The sequence below is a fragment of the Eublepharis macularius genome, chromosome 6 (genome assembly GCF_028583425.1).
Source record: "Eublepharis macularius isolate TG4126 chromosome 6, MPM_Emac_v1.0, whole genome shotgun sequence".
Lineage (NCBI taxonomy): Eukaryota > Metazoa > Chordata > Lepidosauria > Squamata > Eublepharidae > Eublepharis > Eublepharis macularius.
In genome coordinates this window covers 125,811,024-125,832,062 of record NC_072795.1, presented here as the reverse complement: position 1 = coordinate 125,832,062, position 21,039 = coordinate 125,811,024, and the positions used below count along the sequence as shown (strand labels likewise).

General features: G+C 44.5%; 1 protein-coding gene across 1 annotated transcript in view; it reads right to left on the bottom strand.

Moving 5' to 3' along the window:
- The window catches only part of SYNPO2L (synaptopodin 2 like), a 57,274-nt gene that overhangs the window by 20,479 nt on the left and 15,756 nt on the right, over positions 1 to 21,039 (bottom strand). The window contains exons 2-3 of the mRNA XM_054984086.1: positions 20,480 to 20,631; positions 17,199 to 17,863 (exon numbers count right to left, since the gene is read on the bottom strand). Coding sequence (XP_054840061.1) covers positions 17,199 to 17,863; positions 20,480 to 20,631 — 817 coding nt within the window. The remainder of the gene's footprint in view (positions 1 to 17,198; positions 17,864 to 20,479; positions 20,632 to 21,039) is intronic.

Below are 21,039 nucleotides of genomic sequence, written 5' to 3'. Positions count from 1 at the left end.
GCCTCCACTTTGCGAGATCTGAGCATGGCTGTTAATGACAGGATGTTTTGGAGGTCGTTCATTCATGAGGCCACCATAATTTAATTTAGTTTAATTTATTAGGTTTGTATTCTGCCCTCCCCACGCCAGCAGGCTCAGGGCGGATCACAATAAGTTGGAAGGGATTTGATGGCACATAACATACACTTACAAGTATGCTGAAAGAAACGGTAAGCGCACCGTTCGCTCTTCGAGATGATATTCTTAGAGAGGGTGCAAAGGGAAGGTGGAACTGCTCCTTATTTTGCCTCAGTCATCTCCCAAAAACAGGACCTGCATGCAACTTAGCCAGAGTAGTGGGAATGGCAAGTGGGCAAAATTGCAACTCAAGACTGGTAAGGAGTTGGTCAAGGAATACATAGAGAGCAATCCTAGGTAGGTCTACTCAAAATCCTTCTCAGGGCTACTCAGTGGTGCTTACTACTAGGAAAGTGTTCTTACGATTGCACTGTTAGTTACTTTAAACGAGTTCAAGTCTTATTTTTTCAGTTGAATTACATCCTAGGGCACTAAAGGGCCTTACTAATTTATGCACATGACCTCTATCTACTATCTCTGAGAAATCGTAGAGGACCATTGAGGCCCCACGAGACTGGGCAGATGTTGATACAGTCTTCAAAAGGAGGAACAACAAAACGACACAATAGTCACTCCAGCCACTCCACAGCCTTCACCCTGAGTACAGGAATTGGAAGGAAACCCTTTTTCCATACCTGCCATCAAGAAGGATATACCTTAAGTGTATTTGTCCGGTCTTAATTGTGCCAAAACATTGGCAGTTGGTGACCAATGTGGTGTACATCCATGAAGGATTTGACTATCTTCACAATAGTAAAGAGTCCAGTAGCACCTTTAAGCCTAACCAACTTTACTGTAGCATAAGCTTTTGAGAACTACAGCTGTGGTTCTCGAAAGCTTATTGTCAGTCCTTGGTAAGTAAATCCCCTAGCTCTCCACAGCAATCACAGAGGTGAATTGGTTGAAGTCACTTTTATTAGAGATCTATCGGGTTCAAGGTGCTCAGACAGTGGAATTGGCAGAAGTGACGTACTGAGGGAAAGCATGGTTAGTTATAGGTTAAGGTCCCGCCCCCAGGTTAGTAGCCCGTTGAAATTCTGGCACGAACGCCAGAGACAAAAAATATCACAGTTTAGACTAAATCTACAGAGTAGGCATGAAATCATCCCTGTTCCCAGGAGAAGCATCGTTTGGGTTAGGCGCAGCTGGTCTCAAGACCGCTCGTTTCAAAAGCGAAAGTCTTCTGCTTCGCCAGGAGAGTGTTTAACTCCAAAGTAGCGATAACACACTGAGCTTCCAAATAACAGGCATTGAAAGGTAATCAGAACTCTTCATAGTGTCAGAGGATCAATAGGCCACGCACAAAATACTCATGGCATGTGTTGCAGATAGGCATACATGACACTTATGCTACAATAAAGTTGCCTAGTCTTAAAGGTGCTACTGGACTCTTTACTATTTTGCCACTACAGACTAACATGGCTAACTCCTCTGGATCTATTATCTCCACAACAGCTAATTCTTCAGCTGGATCTCCCCTTCCTCTTAAAAAAAAAACCTTTGCTGGATATAGGGGAGATCAGCCACTGGCCCCTGTGCAGTCTCTTTCTGAAGACTTATGTTCAAACTTAAGTCTGCCTGCCTAAAATAAGGCAAGGCAAACTTTTGTTTCCTCTTACCCTATGCCGCTGTTTCCCAAAGTATGGGTCGGGACCCACTGGTGGGTCGCGAGCGGATATTGGGTGGGCCCTGAAACTGATAGGGTGACAGTCGCAACATGTTGGCCGGGCCATGTCGTTTGGCCAGCAGCCGAACGGTTACTAATAATTTAATTTCTCGCGGCGTGGTGCGGAGTGTGATCGTTCGTCATGGGCGCGGGGCTGCGGCGGGGCGGCCGAAGGCAACTCGCGAGCCCGAGCATCAGTCATCACTGTAGTATTCATCGTCGCATATTGTGCGTTTATTATCTTCTTAAAACTAAATAATGGACAAGTGGTTGAAACGGATAGCAAAAAGTATGCCACCAGTGGCGGATTGTGGACAGAGCAATGAAAAAACAGAAGACGTTATTTCGGATGACAAAAGTGACACTGAGCCTGACCTACTAGCTCCCTCTACGAGTTCACATGAAACAAAACGTCAAAAAGTTGTGAGAAAATATGATGTCGAATACCTGAAACTAGGAGTCACGTGGAATCAAGCTATGGTGGATCCATGCCCTCAATGCGTTATTTGCTGCGAAATATTGGTGAATGAAAGTATGTGTCCAAGTAAGTTGACACATCATATAGAAACGAAACATTCCCATTTAAAAAATAAGCCCGTGGATTTTTTTCAAAGAAAATTATTGGATATGAAATCTTCAAAGAATATTGTTTCACATTTCATAAATATTAATGAAAATGCTACTTTTTTTTTTTTATTAATTTTTATTGAATTTTGTTGCAACATATAACTTACAATCATAAGAAAATGCTACTTATGACTCATATCTTATTAGCTTAAGAATCACCTGAGCAGGTAAACCTCATACCACTGGCGAGAATTTAGTGTTGCCATCGATTAAAGATGCTGTTGGAGTGATGTTTGGAGAAAAAGAAGTAAAGGAAATCGAACGTATACCACTTTCCAATAATACTGTTGCACGAAGAATTGACGAGATGTCCGAATGGGCAGAGGATGAGTTAATCCATAGAGTAGTTGGTAGTAAATATTTTACACTACAACTGGATGAGTCTACCGATGTGCAAAGCCTATCTTAGTTACTTGTTTTCGTGCGTTATATATGGCAAAACAACACGCAAACCAATTATTCGTGGAACGGCCGACTAAATTTTCAAAGAAATTGATTCTTATACAAAAGAAAAAGGGTTGGAATGGAAGAACTGTGTCAGCATATGCACTGACGGAGCTCGAGCTATGTGCGGCAAAAACAGCAGTGTGGTCACGAGGGTTCTTGAACAAAGTCCCAATGCTTCGTGGACACACTGTAGCCTTCATAGAGAAGCACTGGTTTCAAAACCATTGCCTGATGATTTAAAAACAGTATTAAATACCGCTGTGAAAATTGTAAATTATATTAAAACAAGACCCTTACAAACAGGTTTATTTCAAAAGCTGTGCGAAGAGATGGGTAGTCTCCATAAATCTCTTCTTCAGAGGTACGTTGGTTATCCAGAGGGAAAGTACTGACAAGATTAGTGGAATTACGCAATGAAGTTACAGTTTACCTGGAAGGAAAAAATGAATATCTTGAATCTCTACTGGACGAAGAATTCATCCTCAAGCTCACATACATGGCGGATATTTTCTCAAAGTTAAATGAACTCAATTTGTACCTGCAAGGATCAGACAGATCCAACATTTTTGCAGTTCACGATAAAATTCGAGCGTTCATGAAAAAACTTATGTTGTGGAAGGCAAGTATGATTGTTTTGAAACATTTGAAACTTTCATTATAGAAAACTAAGTGCAGCCAGATATCAATGTAGTGTCTGCAATTTCCACTCATTTAACAGAGTTGAAAAATAACTTTGACGCCTACTTCGGGGAAGAGATGAAAAAGTTCGACACGATGAGCTGGATTTGTAACCCGTTTCAAGACAACATACCAACTGTAATGTCAACAAAAGCAAGTGAAGAACTGATTGATTTATCAGAAGATACATCGCTGAAAAACACTTTTAATCGCAATCAATTAACGAAATTCTGGCTTTCAGTTGCTGACACCTATCCCTGCCTGTTTGATGAAGCCATGAAAGTCCTCCTCCCCTTCACTACCTCATACTTATGTGAAGTGGGATTTTCAGCCATGGTTCATATTAAAACTAAATACCGAAATAAATTGGACATAACGAATTCATTGAGAATAAAAGTGACTAAAATCGAAGTCGACGCTAAAGCTGTAATGGCAAGAAATAGGAAACAAATACATCCTTCTCATTGAAATATCACATCTTATATTTAGTAAGTAAAAATTTCAATTATAACTGGATGTTTTTCTTTTTTTTCTTAATTGAACAGTCCTTCACATAGTTACGATATGTATTAACGAGAAAATGCTGCAGCAGCAATATAACGCTACTTTTTTTTCTTCATGTTAGGCACGGGTGCATTATATATGGTTATTGTATTAGGTGGGTCCCGAACTTTGAAATTTTTTTTAGATGGGTCGCGGTCCAGACAACTTTGGGAAACAATGCTATGCTGTTGTCACATGCCACAAATTATGCAGGCAAGTTTCCTGCATTTGGAGAACTTTTAGGGGTCAGCACACCCAGAGTGCAATGGATGAGCCTCACCCCAGGAAACCCCGATAAATCGACACTTTATGGTTTAAGTGATAGCTTCCCTATTTGTTCCAATAGCTTCTCACCCCGCAAGTGTTAGAGTACTCTGATCAAGTCACAGATCTGCCCTTTTCAAACACCATTCCAGTAAGACAGAAATGCGGTGGAGGATTACAGAGCCAAGCTACAAGTGACGAATGACACTTGCCAGGCAAGTGTCATTCGTCACTTGTAGCTCAGCTCTAAAAAGCCGATGCGGATGAACAGTGAACTCTGTGATGAGCTAAGGAGGAAAAAGGAGATGTTCAAGAAATTGAGGGAAGGAAATGCAGCCAAAGAAGAGTATCTAGGAGAAGGAAGGCACTGCAAGGCAGCCATCTGAGAGGCCAAAGCTCAGAATGAGCTGAGACTGGCCAGTGGGGCTCGCCAGAACGAAAAGACGTTCTTCAGATACATAAGGAGCAAACAGAAGTTCAAGGGGGCGATACCGCTGAGTGAAAACGGAGAAAACGGAGAAACGGAGGTCAGAGAGAAGGCAGAAAGGCTCAATGCCTACTTTGCCTCAGTTTTCTCCCTGAAGGAGGGGATAGGTCCAGCTAGAGATGGTAGTAGGCAAAGCTACTGTTGACATGGGCAGAGAAGTTATGGGAAAGTACCTAGCGGCGCCTGGGCCAGATGGGGTGCGCCCGAGAGTGCTTAAACAACTTTCAAAAGAGCTTGCAGACTCTTTGTCGATCATCTTCCAGGCCTCTTGGAGGACAGGTGAAGACAGGAAGAGGGAAAAATATCATCTAAATCTTCAAGAAAGGGAAAAAGGACGATCCTGGGAACTACAGGCGAGTCAGCCTGACCTCTGTCTCGGGGAAGATACTAGAGCAGATATTAAAGGTGCCGGTCTGCAAGCATCTGATGGACAATATGGTGATACAGGAAAGGCAGCATGGATTTGTCCCCAACAAGTCCTACCAGACCAACCTCATCTCCTTCTATGATCGAATGACAGGCTTACTGGATCTCAGGAATGCTGTCGATGTAGTTTATCTGGATTTCAGTAAAGCTTTTGACAAGGTTCCTCTTGATGTTGGGTAAACTGATGGACTTTGGACTGGACTCTAGGATGGTTAGACAACTAGGGAACTGGCTGGATAACCTCACCCAAAGAGTAGTTGTCAATGGTATCACGTGTGATTGTCCAGGGGAGTGCCACAGGGCTCGGTCCTGGACCCAGTGATTTTCTATATTTTTATAAATGATCTGGATGAGGGTGTGAAGGGATTGCTGATTAAATTTACAGATGACACCAAACTGGGAGGAGTAGCAAACACCCTTGAAGATAGGGATAGAATTCAACAAGATCTGAACACATCGGAAAAGTAGGATTTGAATAAGCTGCGATTTAATATGGAGAAGTGCCAGGTTCTCCAACTGGGTAACAAAAATGCAAAGCATACATACTGGATGATGAATACATTTCTGGGTAGCAGCGTGTATGAACAAGCTCTTGGGATATGGGTGGATGGAAAGCTAAATATGAGCAGTCAGTGTGATGCTGCAGCAAAAAAAGCGAACTCAGTCTTGGTGTGTATCAATAAAGGCATAACATCCAAATCACAGGATGTCATTGTCCCACTAGATACTGCTTTGGTGAAGCCCCACTGGAGTATTGTGTGCAGTTCTGGAGGCCTCACTTCAAAATGGAAACGGACAAATGTCTTCACGTTAAGAGTAATTCAGCAGAGGAATTTGCTGCCTAGGGATGTGGTGGATTCCCCCTGACTGGCAGTCTTCAAGAAGCAGCTGGACAAATACTTGTCAAGGATGCTTTAGGCTGTTCCTGCATTGAGCAGGGGGTTGGACTAGATGATCTGTAAGACCCCTTCCAACTCCATGATTCTAAGTAAACTTTCCATTTGGTCATGGAAACAAAGTATTTTAGGGAGAAATTAATTTAATGACCTCACCCAGTGCAGCAGAGACAGACACATACAACATACAATCCATGTACCCCTATAACAATCAAGGGTGCTGCCTTTCAGAGATTGAACTTGCACAGAATCTGCACCAGTGGCTGAATATGCCAAAGTGTACATGTTCAGGTAGAACTAGCAAGCATGATCCTGCTGCCCCCATATGTAGGTTGCCTGTACATAAATATGTCATGCGCGTAGGGCAGATGTTTTGGGTTTTGTTTTCTGCCGGAAGCCTGGTTACTTCTGGTTGGTTGATGTTTCCTCACTAGTGTTTGGCCTGAGGTCTCTTAAGAACTAACCACTCTGTATCTTCCAATATTTCATAGACTGCTCAAGTCTTCTCCCTTTCTCCTCCATGTCACAGTGATGCTGATCTATGCTACTATTACTTCTTTTCTAATAATTTTTGAGGAGGGACTGTGGCTCAGTATGCTTTGCATACAGATGATCTGAGGTTCTAATCCCCATTATCTTCAGTTTAAAAAGAACCAGGCAGTAGGAAGGGTTACCAGGCCTTCCGCTATGGCAAGAGGCCTCCTGCTGGCAACTTGTTATGCCTACTGCCACTTGGCAACATGCGTGCCATGACTTCACTTCAAGGGATATCCCTAGTTTTTGGCAACTCCTAAAGCAACCTGCCTTCACTTCCAGGTTTTCCCAGGAACTGATGCCACGGTGCATGTGATGCTCTGTACGGCAATCCTAGCTGTAGGTGATGTGAAAAACCTCCACCTGAGACCCTGGAGAGCAGCTGCCAGTCTGAGTAGACAATACTGGTCTTGATGGCCCAGAGGGCTGATTCAATAAAAGGTAGTTCCTATGTAATGCCCTCTAGGTGGGGCTGTCCTTAAAGATAAACCAGAAACTTCAATTAGTGCAAGACACAGCAGCTTGCCTGTTAACAGAGATGTTTCATTTTATTCATGTAACATCTGCTTTTGGAGTGCTAGCTGGTGATATATTTCCAGTTTCAAATGAAGGTGCTGGCCTTAACCCTTTGAAGACCTAGATGGCTTGAAACCCACATCTCTGATGAACCGCCTCTCTGGCTTTGTTACTTCTCTGAGTTTCTCCTTGCCATTCTTTCCCAAGGAATAGGGGTGCCAGACCTATATGCTCCCAGCAAGGGGTGGGGGAGACATGGCACCTTGTGCTTTCTGTGTGTTTGCTTTTGAGTGCGTGCACTCCCAGTGCTGGCATGATGATGTCACTTCCGGGAAGTGTCATCATCATGCCAGCCACAGATGTGTGCCTGTGTTTTATGTGGGGTTAATTCTGGCTCATCTGGGGCCAAAATTGGCTCCTGCAAAGCATGGGAGGATGCCAACGGCCAGCACAATAACATTACTTCAGGAAGTGACATCGTCACACACTTTCCCATATTGCCTGCCGATGGCAGGTGATCTCCGGGGGCTTACCACCTCCCGCCGACTGCCAGCGATCAGTGGGAAACGGGGGGAAACCCCAGGAGATTGCTCGCCACTGGCGGGTAACTGAGAAGCCTACAAAAGGAGGTATTGTGTTGGTAAAGTGCCTTTGTAGCCATGGTTGCCAACTCCATGTTGGAAATTCCTGGGGATTTGGGAGTGTGGCCCAGGGAAAGAGCTTATCAGGATATAATGCCATAGAGTCCACCCTCCAAAGCAGCCATCTATTCCAGAGGAACTAACCTTTGTAGTCTAGAGATCAGTTGTAATCCCAGGAGATCTCCAGGCACCACCCAAAGGATGGCAACCCTTGTCTGTATACTAAACTTGTTAAAGATTAACAAAAGTTTTATTAACAAAACTGGATAGGAAAGTGAAGATATAAGGCTAGCTGCCTAGCTCGTTTGTGAGAGTGTGGAGAGTTCTAGGGGGACAGCCTAAAATTAGCATTCTGCAGACAGACAAGGTGGAAAGGTTCCCAAGAAAGCAAGTCCTGTCTATATAGAGCTTGCTGCCCCCTGCAGGATCTTCTTCTCTTTTTCTCTATATTCCAACAGTATGAACAGTGTCAGCCTATTGCAAAGCACTCATGCTCTGGAACAGGCTCCCATTTGAAGTTCCCTTTCTGCAAAGACTGTAGGGCAGTCCTCTTCAGAGGAGCCACTGCCAAATGAGAGCTGATTAAACTCTCCGATATATCATAACTGGAGTGCGGCTAGACAAAAGTGGAACATTACTTCATGAGCACATTTGTTCTCTGCAACATGCATAAAACTTGCAGCGAACAAAGAATTAATTTTAACAGTTAAACTATTCATAATATGATTAACTATCATTGTTTACCGTTGCTGTTGAAGAGACAAGGCCAAAACCTTTGGGGCATTTTATTCAGTACCATAAACTTTGCATTTAGAACCAGTTTGAAGATTGCTTATTTTTTTCTCTTCCTAATTATGTGGAAGCATCCCATTTCTGACTAGTGTTTTTGAATGATCACCTGTAGAAAGTCCCTGCATACAAGTTTATTTTTTTATTTGATGCATTTTTATTCTTCCCTTCCTCCAAGTTCAAAGCAGCATACATGTTTCTCCTCTCTTCCATTATATCATCTCAACAGTCCTGTGAGGAATATGAAAGAGGAGGAACGAGCCCAAGGTCATCCAGCAAGTTCCATGGCAAGTAAGGATATCCCAAGACCCAGTCCAAAACTCTAATTCCTACACTGCCATCATTTGTTCACTCAGTTTCACCATTGGTAACTTATTGTTTTCCCGGCTGTCTTCCCATCTTTTTAAAGGCTTGATTGGTGGCATTTTTTAAAACCAAAACCACATTACAGTGTGCACAGTCAAAGTGATATTTTAGTTTCTCTGGGTTACTCTCCCTTTACATTTTCCCCTCTTTCCTTCTGCTTCCAGTTTAATTAATTACTTGCTATTCTTTCATGAAACTAATCACTGGTCCTTGATAGGGGAGGGGATTTACTGTTTTTCTCTTAGCAGTGAAAGCCAATTTTTAAAATTATATTAATTTTGCACTATTACTGCAAAAAATAATAATAATGAGCAATGAGTTTGGTTTCTAAGTGAAAAGCAGTGCTTAATTCTGTTCTTCAGTAAGGAGTGATTAATGAATACTGTAGCCATGAGAGAACAAGAAGTAATTAATCAAGGAAAATTGCAGCCAGAAGCTGAATCTTTGCTGAATTGAGCATTCTTCTGAGTAAACACATAGTAGGATCTTGCCAGTGGAGATGAGATGTACTAGCTTTTTATGGGGAATGTAGTGCTCGAAGTACTATGATGTGAAACCTCAAGTTCCATATCACTTACTGCAGATTATAGGAGAGGAATGACTGAACAGTGTGCAAGCATTCTAATGACTTTGATACATGCCAGAGTCCCATTGATGGAGAGTCTTAATCACTCAGTATTTTTTTACCATCGGAACATCCCTGAGTGATGGTGACTCAGATTGGCAGCTGTTCTTCAGCAGCCTAATAGGCCCTTTCGAGGCTGCACTAGTATGTTTGAGGGAGGGGAACACCAAAAGCAGGTGGCACTGAAAGCATACATCTAAAATCTGACTCAGAGTCTCTCTACATGAGACATCTGACATGGGGAAAACGTAACAGGAGATGCAATGTTAGCCAGGAAGGGTAGTTTAAAAAGAAAGAGCCAGCAGCAGGGCAAAGGCTTTGCTATACACAGGAGCTGTGTGAAGGGGCTGTGAAATGCCAGAAAGGAAACTTCAGCCCATTATAACCTCTCCAGGTCCAAATCCGGCTCTGGAAGGCAGCTCCAGCCCATTTCCATTCCTTGCTGCCCTCTGGTTGAGATCCCACACAGGTTTAGACTGGAGAAGTGAAATTAACAGAGCCTTCCAGGAAGCAAAGATGAAATTAACAAACCCTCCAAGGAGCGATCTCTGCCAGCTCTGTCTTTTTAAATTATACTTCTTGGCTAACATTGCGTCTCCCTACACTTGACGAACACGCGCCGAGGCGTCTCGTGTAAAGAGACTCTCAGTCTTGTAACTCTAACTGGGAAATCTTGGATTTGTTTTGCTACTGTGAAGACTTTTGTTTAGCACTGTGTTCTCCTGGTGAGGTGAGATCGGGCACTGACAAAATCCTTTTTGCCCCATGAGTGCTTTTGCTTTTTGTCACTGCCTGTTGCTTTCTTTCACCATTCATAGTTTGCATAGAAGTCAGCACAGATGGATTCGAGGAATGCCATATTTTTCATACAGAACTTTTCTGGGGGGATGGTCAGCAAAGGATTCAGTGTCACAGGGCAATCCCATGGCGGGAACTGACAAAACTCCCAACCACACACAGTGGGCAAAATATCACTGTGTCATGTATGCCTGCCTGCATACATGCCAGTAATGTGTTTTGCATTTTGTGCTGATCATAAATGTTTGCTGAGGTTCTATTCTGTGCACTGTACTAATCATCTGAGAGTGTGTAAACTGCTAACGTGAAATGTAGAGGAGAGCCAGTGAGGGTTCTCTGTTATCTGTATTTACTTTCACTTCTAAAGTTAGTGTCCTAGGATGCAAGCTGCCGGGCAGTGCGCGATGTATCTTTTCTCAGAGACTGAGATGATTTCATTCTGTACTATGTCTAGCCTAAACTAATCAGTTCCCATGTAACTCTTTGGGGTTTTCACACCAGAATGTTAACGGACCCAAAGGGTGGGAAGTCTCCCTATAATTAACACTACCCCTTTTGGAATAGTCACTTCTGCCAATGCATTCGTATAGATCACTTGGACTGTATAGATCTCTAATAAAAGTTACTTTAACCAATGCACCTGAGTGCTTGCTGTGAGGGACTTGGGGATCTCCCTGCCAAGGACTGACACACTGATTAAAAGTCAGACTCAATCACTGACTGAAATAGGAAAGCAGTCCTGGTGATCGTTAAGGAATAGAACCTTAGAGATGCAACCATTTGAGATGTGGCTGTAAGAGCGACATGGTTAGCAGCACTGCAGCCAACTGCCCAGAAAGAAAAAACCAGTCTTACAGTATTCTTTGACTTCTGTTTCAGAATGCAACAGTGAAGTTACTGGCTGGCATAAACTATAGGGAATATATTCCACCAGTATAGGCATATACTGGCGCTGAGTGCCAGTCTTGTTTCTGGGCACAATTCAAGGGCTGTTCTTACCTTTGAAACCCTGTGGTCAGAGTATTTAAAAGAAGCCTATTTCTATATGAATCTGCCCAGCTATCAACTAACTGTGTGATCCTAAACAGAGTTACACCCTTCCAAGTCCACTGAAGTCAGTGGGCTTAGAAGGGTGCAGGAGTGCACTGTTAGGCACTTCAAGTATATGTCTATTTTATTGTAAGCACACTGGCTAGGAAGGCAGGAATGGTTGTGGCTCCCTTACCTGTCTACATAGGGCCAAGCTACAAGTGACGAATGACACTTGAATGGCAAGTGAATGTAGTGATCAAGTGGAGTGCAAGTGAACAGGGAGGAATACACGTGAGTCTGTTCACTTGCCGTTCAAGTGTCATTCGTCACTTGTAGCTTGGCTCACAAGAAAACAGATGTGCAATTGTCACGTGCTGCTCAGCCAAGATGCTGTTTCCTGCAGGCAAGTGCTACCTGTGTAGAAAATTTGTCACATTTGAAGCAGCTGTCAGGGCAGCTGACAAAGACATTATATCAGCTTCTGTGCTGGGATCGCTGCACAGCCCGGAATACTTTCCTTCCTGCACCCTTAGAAATGCTCTGTGCAAAATATCTGGCTTTCCTGGGATCTTTTTCGCCCTGACTCTGCCTATGAAAATAAGTCCTGAGGCAAAGACACGGCTCACCCGCTGCAAGAACTATCAGGTGACAGAGGACAGCTGGGCATGCCTGGCTCAGCATTTGCCTCATGGCTGAGCATTATTCCAAAGAAAAAAATAGCCTCAGCTTAAAGGTAGCTGAAACTCTTGGCAGGCTGTTGAATTCACTGAATCACTTGGAGTCTGACTTTGCAATTTCAGTTCTCTCTCTCTCTCTCTCTCTCTGCTTGTCAGTGTTGGTTTTCTCCTTCAGATTTTTCTGTGTGATTTAAAAAAGAGATTGGGATTTAAATCATATGGCTTGGAGAGATCCCTTTGGGCTACCTTCTCCACCCCCAACATAAGATATCCTATATCAAAGCATCCATATCAGTTATCTGCCTAGTTGACTTAGAAGTATGGAAGGAAAAACATTCTAAAACCTCCCTAGGTGGTTTGCTTCGTAGTTAATCTTGTATCTAGAAAGTTTTCCTCAACGTTTAACCTAAAAACTTCCTCTAGTTCAACCCTATTGTTTCTTGTATAATCCTCAAAAGGCAAAATGTAAACGTTTCCCGCTTTTTCTTCCTGACAACCTTCAAACTGTTGGAAGTCTGTTTCCACATTACACACTCTCGCAGGCTATGGATCATCAGGGCCGTTTGTGTGTGTAATGCCTACATATGCATGAATTTAATCACAAGAACATGCCATCAGTCAGATTCTTAAAGAGTATACAGATGGCTGGCTAAACTGATTTTTTATATGGAACAATATCCACATAGAAAAGTTGTCACACATGAATCAGCCTTCAGATCTTTTAGCTTTTCCTTCTTCTTTTTATTCGCCTTGTAACTTTCCTATGACTCCACAACATTCCATTAAAGATCTTACAAGGGTGAAGCAGAGAGACCGAAGCCTTGAGATTTAAGTTTTCTTTCAGTGGATTCGGGAAGAAGCAAACTCACCTTTTAAAAGTTTTGCTCATAATAAAACCAGAGCTTTAACTCACCAGTTACCCCAGATGGGTGATAAATGGACTCCAAACAGAGAAGAAACCTGATTATTGTGAGCAGTCTTTAGAACTTCCTTGATTTACACAAATGGAAGTAGAAGCAGTTCCACATAGGACCAAGCTAGACGTGACGAATTACACTTGAATGGCAAGTGAACAGACTCACATGTATTCCTCCCTGTTAATTTGCGCTCCACTTGCACTGTGATCGAGTGGAGCACAAGTGGAGCGCAAGGGAACAGGGAGGAATACATGTGAGTCTGTTCACTTGCCATTCAAGTGTAATTCGTCACATCTAGCCTGGCCCATAGTCAGGAAAATTCCCCCAAAAGGGGACAGAAGAGTACTTATTCAAAATAGTTTCCACTGAATGTTCTGAAACAGTTATTTAAAATGATGTGCTCATAGATTTAAGTAATATTTTAAGTTGGCTTCTTGGAAATGAATTGTCCCCCCCCCCCCACACACACACGACACACACACCAGTACCACACTAATGTAAATGATTCAGGAAATGTTACCACTGTCACCACCTAGTGGGAGGAAACAAATACTGCTTGCAGAACTGATAGCAAGCACATAAATGTCACAGCTGGATGTGGCTTACTTATATGTATCGTTGCAGAGATTTTTGAAACGTAGCAACCGAAGAGCAATATTTTTAAGGTGCAAACTGTGTTTGTAATACAAGTGAATGTATCCCATCCCAACTATCAAATGAAGAAATATTTCTTGCCTCACCCATGATATTGCGAATATGTGGATGAAGACCTCCGAAGAACATATTTCTTTTAAAGACCTCAGAAACACAAGATTGTGGTCTAATTCCACTGTGGATTCTGGGAGACATGGCCCTAGTTCAGTTCCAATAAGGGCATGTCCCAGTAACCCATTTTGGTTTCCCCTTAACCACAGAACAAATATGCTGTTTTGCTGAGCAATCATTAGTACTTTTTTTCTATTAATGCTCAGGGGAATACTTGCTGGAAACTTTCCGTTTTCTAGGGCCTCATTACAGTCCATTTTTTCCCCAGGGACATTCCCAGGTTGGCCTGAAGAATAGATTCTGAAGCTCTGTGCTTCCCAGAGCTTCACCTTTCTCACCAAGGTTCAAGGCGGATTACACAGGGAAAGTGAATACAATATAATCAACAGCTAGAACATTTACTGAGCAAAATACAGTATGATCCACAGTTAGGATATCCAATGAACAAATAAAATAGGGTATGGTAGAATAAAATTTGAAAGCAAGCATTAAGCCAAAACACAGAGAGAAAACCTTTCTGAAACAAAGTGTAACTAATTAACATGGCATCTATTAGCAATGTGGAAACTACCCAATCGGACCATATCTATACCAGCAAACAGTAACCAATAGTACAGGTTATAGTCCCTATCCCTCACCAAGGCTATTTCTTATGACACAGCCCTATAATCTGGGTAGAAAGCCCTCCCAAATAATTCAGTTCTGCATAGTTTGTGGAAAGCCAGGAGAGTGGGAGCTTTCCTGACCTCCTTAGGCAGGCCATTCCATAAGGTGGGGGCCACAACAGTGCCTACATTCTATCTATACACTAGTGTTGCGAAACTCCAGGTGGGGCCTGCAGATATCCCAGAATTATACCTCCAAAGGACATAGATCTCCAGACTACAGTGATCAGTTCCCCTGGGGGAAATGGCTACTTTGGAAGGTGGACTCTACAGCATTATATCATGCCAAGATCCCTCATCTCCCCAAACCTTGCCTTCTCCAGACCCACCCCCCACAAACTCCAGGAATTTTCCAACCTGGAGTTGGTGACCCTACTATATACATGTAATCTAAAGATTTCTGGATGACTTGAGTTTCAAGTCATCGCCGTTACACAATGTAATTATCGATTACTCTGCTTACAATCACAGCGATCAGGATCACCCAGAGCAAAAATGTAAAATGGATTATCAAGGCTCAGCCCCTGTGCCGTGAGATCCTACAAGACTTCACAACAGATTCTAGCTTTAGTGGCCAGGAAGTTATTGCCTTAATCTGTCAGAACAAGATGGTTTCAGCCAGAACTTGTATATGCTACAGTTGTGGGAGGAGAGGGAGAGAGATTCTCAGGCAGAATATTGGCAATTGTTTGCTTTAGTGGTTTACAAGTTGTGCAAAACAAATGATGTGCAATGAGGTAAGCATTTTCAAAGGATCTTTCTTCCAATGAGAACTCCCCTTTCCCATGGAGGGGGGACTGTGCAGACAATTAATGTCAGAGAGAAATTCAACACTGACAGTCCCTACACGTTACTTCATTTCTATTTTTAAAAAAACAGCATGCAAATGGGCTCAGAAAGCTGCTACCAAGGGAGGGAAAGCTCCTGCCTGTCTCCCAAGCTTTCTCCTTGCCGTGCAAAAACAGTGTGGGGTGGGGGGAGAGAAGCTTGGGAGAAAGGCAGGAGTCTTCCCTCCACTGGCAGCAGCTTTCTGAGGCTATTTGCATGCTGTTTTTTTAAAAATAGAAGCCAATCCCCGAGGTGATGTGTGTCTGGGCAGAGCATGTATTGACTCGGCAGAGAACTCGCAAAAGAAGTAACGTGGAGAGTGACTGTGAGGCGGAGGGTCCTAATGCATTAAACAAAAACGGGCCAAATAAATGTGCTTTCACTTCTGAAAAGATCAGCAGCAAGATGAGAGTGCAAAAAGGGTCTGAGCTGCAAAAAGCAGTAGTGGGTTGTGTGTGTGTAGATATGAATCGGGGCTGCAGTAAGGAGGAAGGTTAGGCCTCCTGCATGTTGTTTCCCTACCTGAAAAGGGCCCTGCTGGGCTGCTTTAAGTCCCAGGAAGGAACAAAGGGAGGCACAATGTAGGTACCCATTTTGGGAGAGAACGCACCGGAATGGCGTTCCGGAAGATCCAAAAAGAGGTCACGTGGGTGGTTGCCCCGCCCACGTGATTCCTCTTCCTCCCCGCTGCCCGTGTCTTTAGCAACAGGTGGCAGTGGAAGCAGCAGCAGCAGCACGTAGGAAGCTGGGGGGGGGGGGCACACAGGGGGGGCGCATGGGAGGGCCTCCAGAGCAGGCCCTACGGCCAGCCACCACTGCTGCAGGCTGCGCGGCCCATCCTCCCGGCCTGCGGGGCAGTTGAGGTGGTGCGTGGCCTGCGGCAGCCTCCGGAGCAGGCCCCACGTCAGGTCAATCTTTTCCCCTGATGTGGCTTAAAGCAGCTCCAGGGGAGCATTTTCAATTGAGGGCATTACGTTTGGGGAAGAGTTAAGCCACCCTCCCTCTTTCCCAAGTCCAGTATGCCCAATCCAGATTGCCTGGACTGCAACTGTTTTTTGCAACTCAATGACATATTTGGGAATCGGAATATCCCAAGCATCTGGGCCCTCAGAAAGTAGTGTCTGCTGTCACAATTGCATCCCTCATTTTAAAAAAATTTGCTTATTTTTAACAACCTTTTTTTCTTACGCAAATCTATACAAATTTAATTGATTATTAATCAGCTGATTAATTGACTAACATTCATACAGTCATTTCTTCATCTGGGTTACATCCCTGTTTAGGAAGCATTATTTTCGATAAACCAGCATTTCTGATATTTCCCCCTGATATAACTAATGTTTACATTATTGTGCAGTTTCCGTCTTTATAATAAAACTAGCAACAACACCTGTTGTCTGAAAAAACACAATGGGCTCTAGAAAACTGATTCGGCAGGCTCCCTCCCGGTGGCAAGCGGGCACTTCGAAGCAGCCTGGAGGCCAGATCGGGAGGGTGCTGAGGGAGGTGCGGGGAGGAGTGCTTAGGCCATCAATTCGGCGGGCCTCCTCCTGGCAGCAAGCAGGCGCTTCGCAGCAGCCTCGAGGCCAGAGTCGTCGGCAATGCGCCAACATGCATTGAAAAAAGTGAGTCGTCGCCAATATGGCTTGCCTTTTATATAGTAGGATGCCTCTTCCTCCTGCATCTCTATCTGCCACCTTCCCTACCCCAGTTTTGATGATGGGATTAATAGGGTAAAAAATCTCTGAAGACCTGCAGCCCCCATGAGAATGTAGAATCATAACTAGGTCATTTCACCTTCCCATTTTGCATCCAGAAAATTCCACACCAAGAAAAACTGACTTCTATGAAAAGAATCAGCAGTGCAAAAGGGAGAGATGTTTGGAAGACTTACTGGCTTGCTTGGCTTTTTCGGCATAGGTGGTGGTCAGGTCTTCGTCGACAGGGTGCTCTACAGGCCCCACCATGGGGATGAGGTGCCTCTCAGCACGGATGATCTTGGTGGCGTGCGGCAGGAGCAGGGCCTCCGGGGAAGTCTCTCTGTCTTCAGGCAGGGGCAGCTCCACCAAAGCCTCAGTCTCGGAGAAAGGGGTGTCCGTGCGGCTGCCTGGCTGACACACAATCTCTCTCTTGGCCACTCCAGTCAGGCCGTCACCTCCTTCTCTGGTTTGGGCCGCAGCCTCCGGAGTGCTCTCGTAACCGCTCATCTCTGAGAGGGACACTTCGTCCTGTGGCTCACCCGCCTTATTGTTTGGCCCTCCTGGTGGGGAACGGGGACTTTTTTTGCGAGCCCTCCGGTGCTTCTCATGGGCCACATTGTCAGCATCGCTATCTGTCTCGGCATAATACGCTTCACTATCTGGAGGTGAGGTGAGATTCTCCAGCTGCTGCCGCCGCCGGGACTGTTGCTCAGGCTGTGGGGCAATGGGGGGAGCAGGCGGTTCAGGGCTGAGTGCCTGAGTAGCCTGGCTGAGTGGGGAAGCCGGTGAGACCGCTCGTGCCTGTTTGGGAGAAGGGGAACGCAGCAGTCTCGCAGCAGAGGAATCTCCGCTGACTGCCCTGTGGGAGAGAGGAAGAAGATAAAAGAATTTCGGTCACTTATACACCGGGCCATGCGTACTGTAGTATATCTGAGTAGATGTCGTGCATAGTTTTGTGCTGTCCCATCCCTTGGCACCTGAGTTCTAGGGAAGAAGGGGAGGAACATGCAAACTGTCCTAAGCGTGCTAGCCTTGTAATGGGGCAAAAGGAGGCACCCTGGGGGCTGGTAAGAGCATAGCAGGACCAGAAAGGAAAAAAGACCTAATTGAGGACAAACGTCTCTTTGGGAGAAAAGACCTACCCAGGAGTAGGCACAAGGCAGCAGGAACTCAGCGGGTCCAAGAGCAGGAAAATTAAAAGGTCCAAGCTGAAGGTTCTAAGGGAGGGAAGTGCCTGGCTGCCATCAGCTAGGAACAGGGAAGGAGAGTAGCCAACCTGACCTGAGCTCTCTACATTGGGTAGGAGGGAACAGGACTCCATGAGACTGGGAAGGTGACACTCCTGGCCAAGAGGCCACAACTACTGGGCCAGGCCTGAGGTGGGGAGGCTAGCCACGGCTGGTGGTAACCCTGCCAGAAGATGATGTGGCCCGAGCGACCAAGACCAGGGGGAGGACTTCAGCAGGGGAAGCGGGCCTAAAAACCTGGGCGAAAGCAGGTGGGGGGTATGAAAAGGCCCAATGAGCCCAGCTGCAGGGTGACTGGGCTGCAAGGTGACAGTTTGGAAACTGCTCAGTTAGGGAAGGTGAAATTGACAAGAGCTTTCTGGGAGGTGAAGATGAAATTAACAAACCCTCTTCTGAGCAATTCCTGGGCTCTGTGTAGAGAGGTGCAACTGACAGAACCTTTGGCACTACATTTCCCGGCTAACATTACATCTCCCTGACTTGAGCATCCTTGAGTAAGAGGTCTCGTGTAGAGAGACTCTGAGCTACTGGAGGAGGAAGGGATCCCTAGGAAGGGATCAGCAGAAACAGTAGGACTTGGCCAACACTGTCTGGAAGTTTCAGGAGGGAGCCCTTGTACAGTTAGCAGGGAGTCTTTTTAACATGATAGGGTTCTCCGCGTAGTTTTTTTCTGTTGGTTCTGGCCCCATACTGCTTCGATTTATCCCCTGAGTTCTGCATGCATTTTTTTGCCTTTAGTTTTTGCTTCAAGTTTTTGGTTTGCCCCCAGTTTTTCCCCCAGTTCTTTTGAGACCACTTTTAACCCGATCTTTTTCTGGAAGCCAATTTTGAGTCATTTTTTTCCTCATGCATAATATTTCTTTCAGTTTTGTTTGTCCTATCCATTCCCACTCACCTCCAACCCATTTTTTTATTATTGGGTGTTTATCATTGTCAAATAACTTTGCCCTCCACCTTCCTTTCCCCCTCCTGATTCTGTTTTTATCTTTTTTAATTATCAGTTTTATATTGATAGATTGACCTACCATTGTCATAATAGGCACATAATAGGTTATCTGAATTTCCAGCTTTTATTTTAAAAAAAAAATCTCTAGCCACTTTTATTACAGAGATATGCCTTTTCCCTTATATCTCCACAAGGTAGAGGGCTAGAGACTTACTTTTTTTAAAAAAAATGAAAGCTGGGAATTCAGAGAACCTGCTGCGACTGTTATTACAATTATAAGTCGCTCTATTGATACGAAGCTGACAATTTTTAAAAATTGCAAAAGCCCTGGGGATCAGGGAAGGGGGGATGGTCACTTCTGTAGACAGAAGAAGCAGTGCGGTTTGAAAAGCGCATAGCCGCTGCTGCTCTGGGCTTCGTCTCAACAGAGGTCAGTTTGCCCCACCAATGCTGGTCTCTGCTTCCTGGCTCTGGGTCAGCCTGGGCTCCCCAGTTTGGACAAGGGGAACTAAAGTATGGGTAGTGGAGCTGCTCCCATGCAGAGACTTCCCCACGTGTTCATTTTTAATCTCTTTTAAATGAATCCAGCTCTTATATCGGTCTAATAATCTGTAGCTATAAGCGTGCACAAAATATGGAGGGGGTGCTGTGACGTCACTGATGAGGCCACCGATGATGATAGCCCCCCCTTGCTAAAAAATCCTGATTATTTAAGGCACGTGCAGAACAAAATAAACTGGCTCCACAACTGTAAAATGCTGAGAGAGGGCAGATATGTGGAAGAACCGTACTCAAATCGATACCAATGCTTGGGGACTGACTGCTAAGAAAATCAGGGCTGTTTCCACACGGCTTACCGCTGCTCGTAACAACCCGGAAGATGGCGCAAAAAACGCAGAAGATCGCGTTTTCTCGCATGAGACGTCATGCAAATCTCTCATGAGAAAACGCGATCTTCCGCGGTTTTTGTGCGATCTTCCGGGTTGTTACGAGCAGCGGTAAGCCGTGTGGAAACGGCCCAGGTCTAAATTGAGTGAGCGGAAAAGAATTTCCATGGATTTTTTTAAACAAAGCACAGGGCAGAGGCTACGATAAAATGCAGTTAGGGCATCTATTATTTCACTGAACGGTTCATATAAATTGGGCAGTACTGATGCACTGCCCTAAATAAAAAATACACAAGTTGTACGCAAGCTGTTGCGCTAAATGTAGCAACACGGCTGTGCACTGAGTTGTTTTTCATTTTGGCTCTCCCAGCGGGAAATCCCACAGTCATCATCACCTTTTAACCACAATGTTGAGGATGCCGTTGGAAGAGTCGATGATTTGCATGGCACTGGCATGGGAGAGGTTGGCACATGGCTTTCCGTTGATAGACACGAGCTCATCGTTTTCCCACAAGCCTCCCCGGCAAGCTTTGCTTCTCTTGCGGATCTAAGAAGAGAAAGCAGAGAGGAGTGTGTAAGGAGGAGGAAAGAAAGAAAGAAGCATTTTGCTTCAAAAATTATCCGTGCGGTTCTTTCCGAATGGCTCCCAAAACCACCAAGTAAGTCCTATATCCTTATCCTAGATCAGAACTCAATGCCCTCCACCATCCTCCAAAAAGTGCTTCTGGGGAAAAGTCAACTTATTTCCAGTAAAGAAATTGGTTTAATTGAAGCTACATATTTTTTGCAGAAGATCAGCAATTTTACATCTGAGTTCTTTACAAACCTTGGCCTTCTAGACCCAATGATGTATTCCTTTCCAATATGTCAATTAACATATATGTGGATAGGGGTGGTCTGGTAGACATAGTGTTGCCAACCTCCAGGTGCGGCCTGGATATTTCCTAGAATTAAA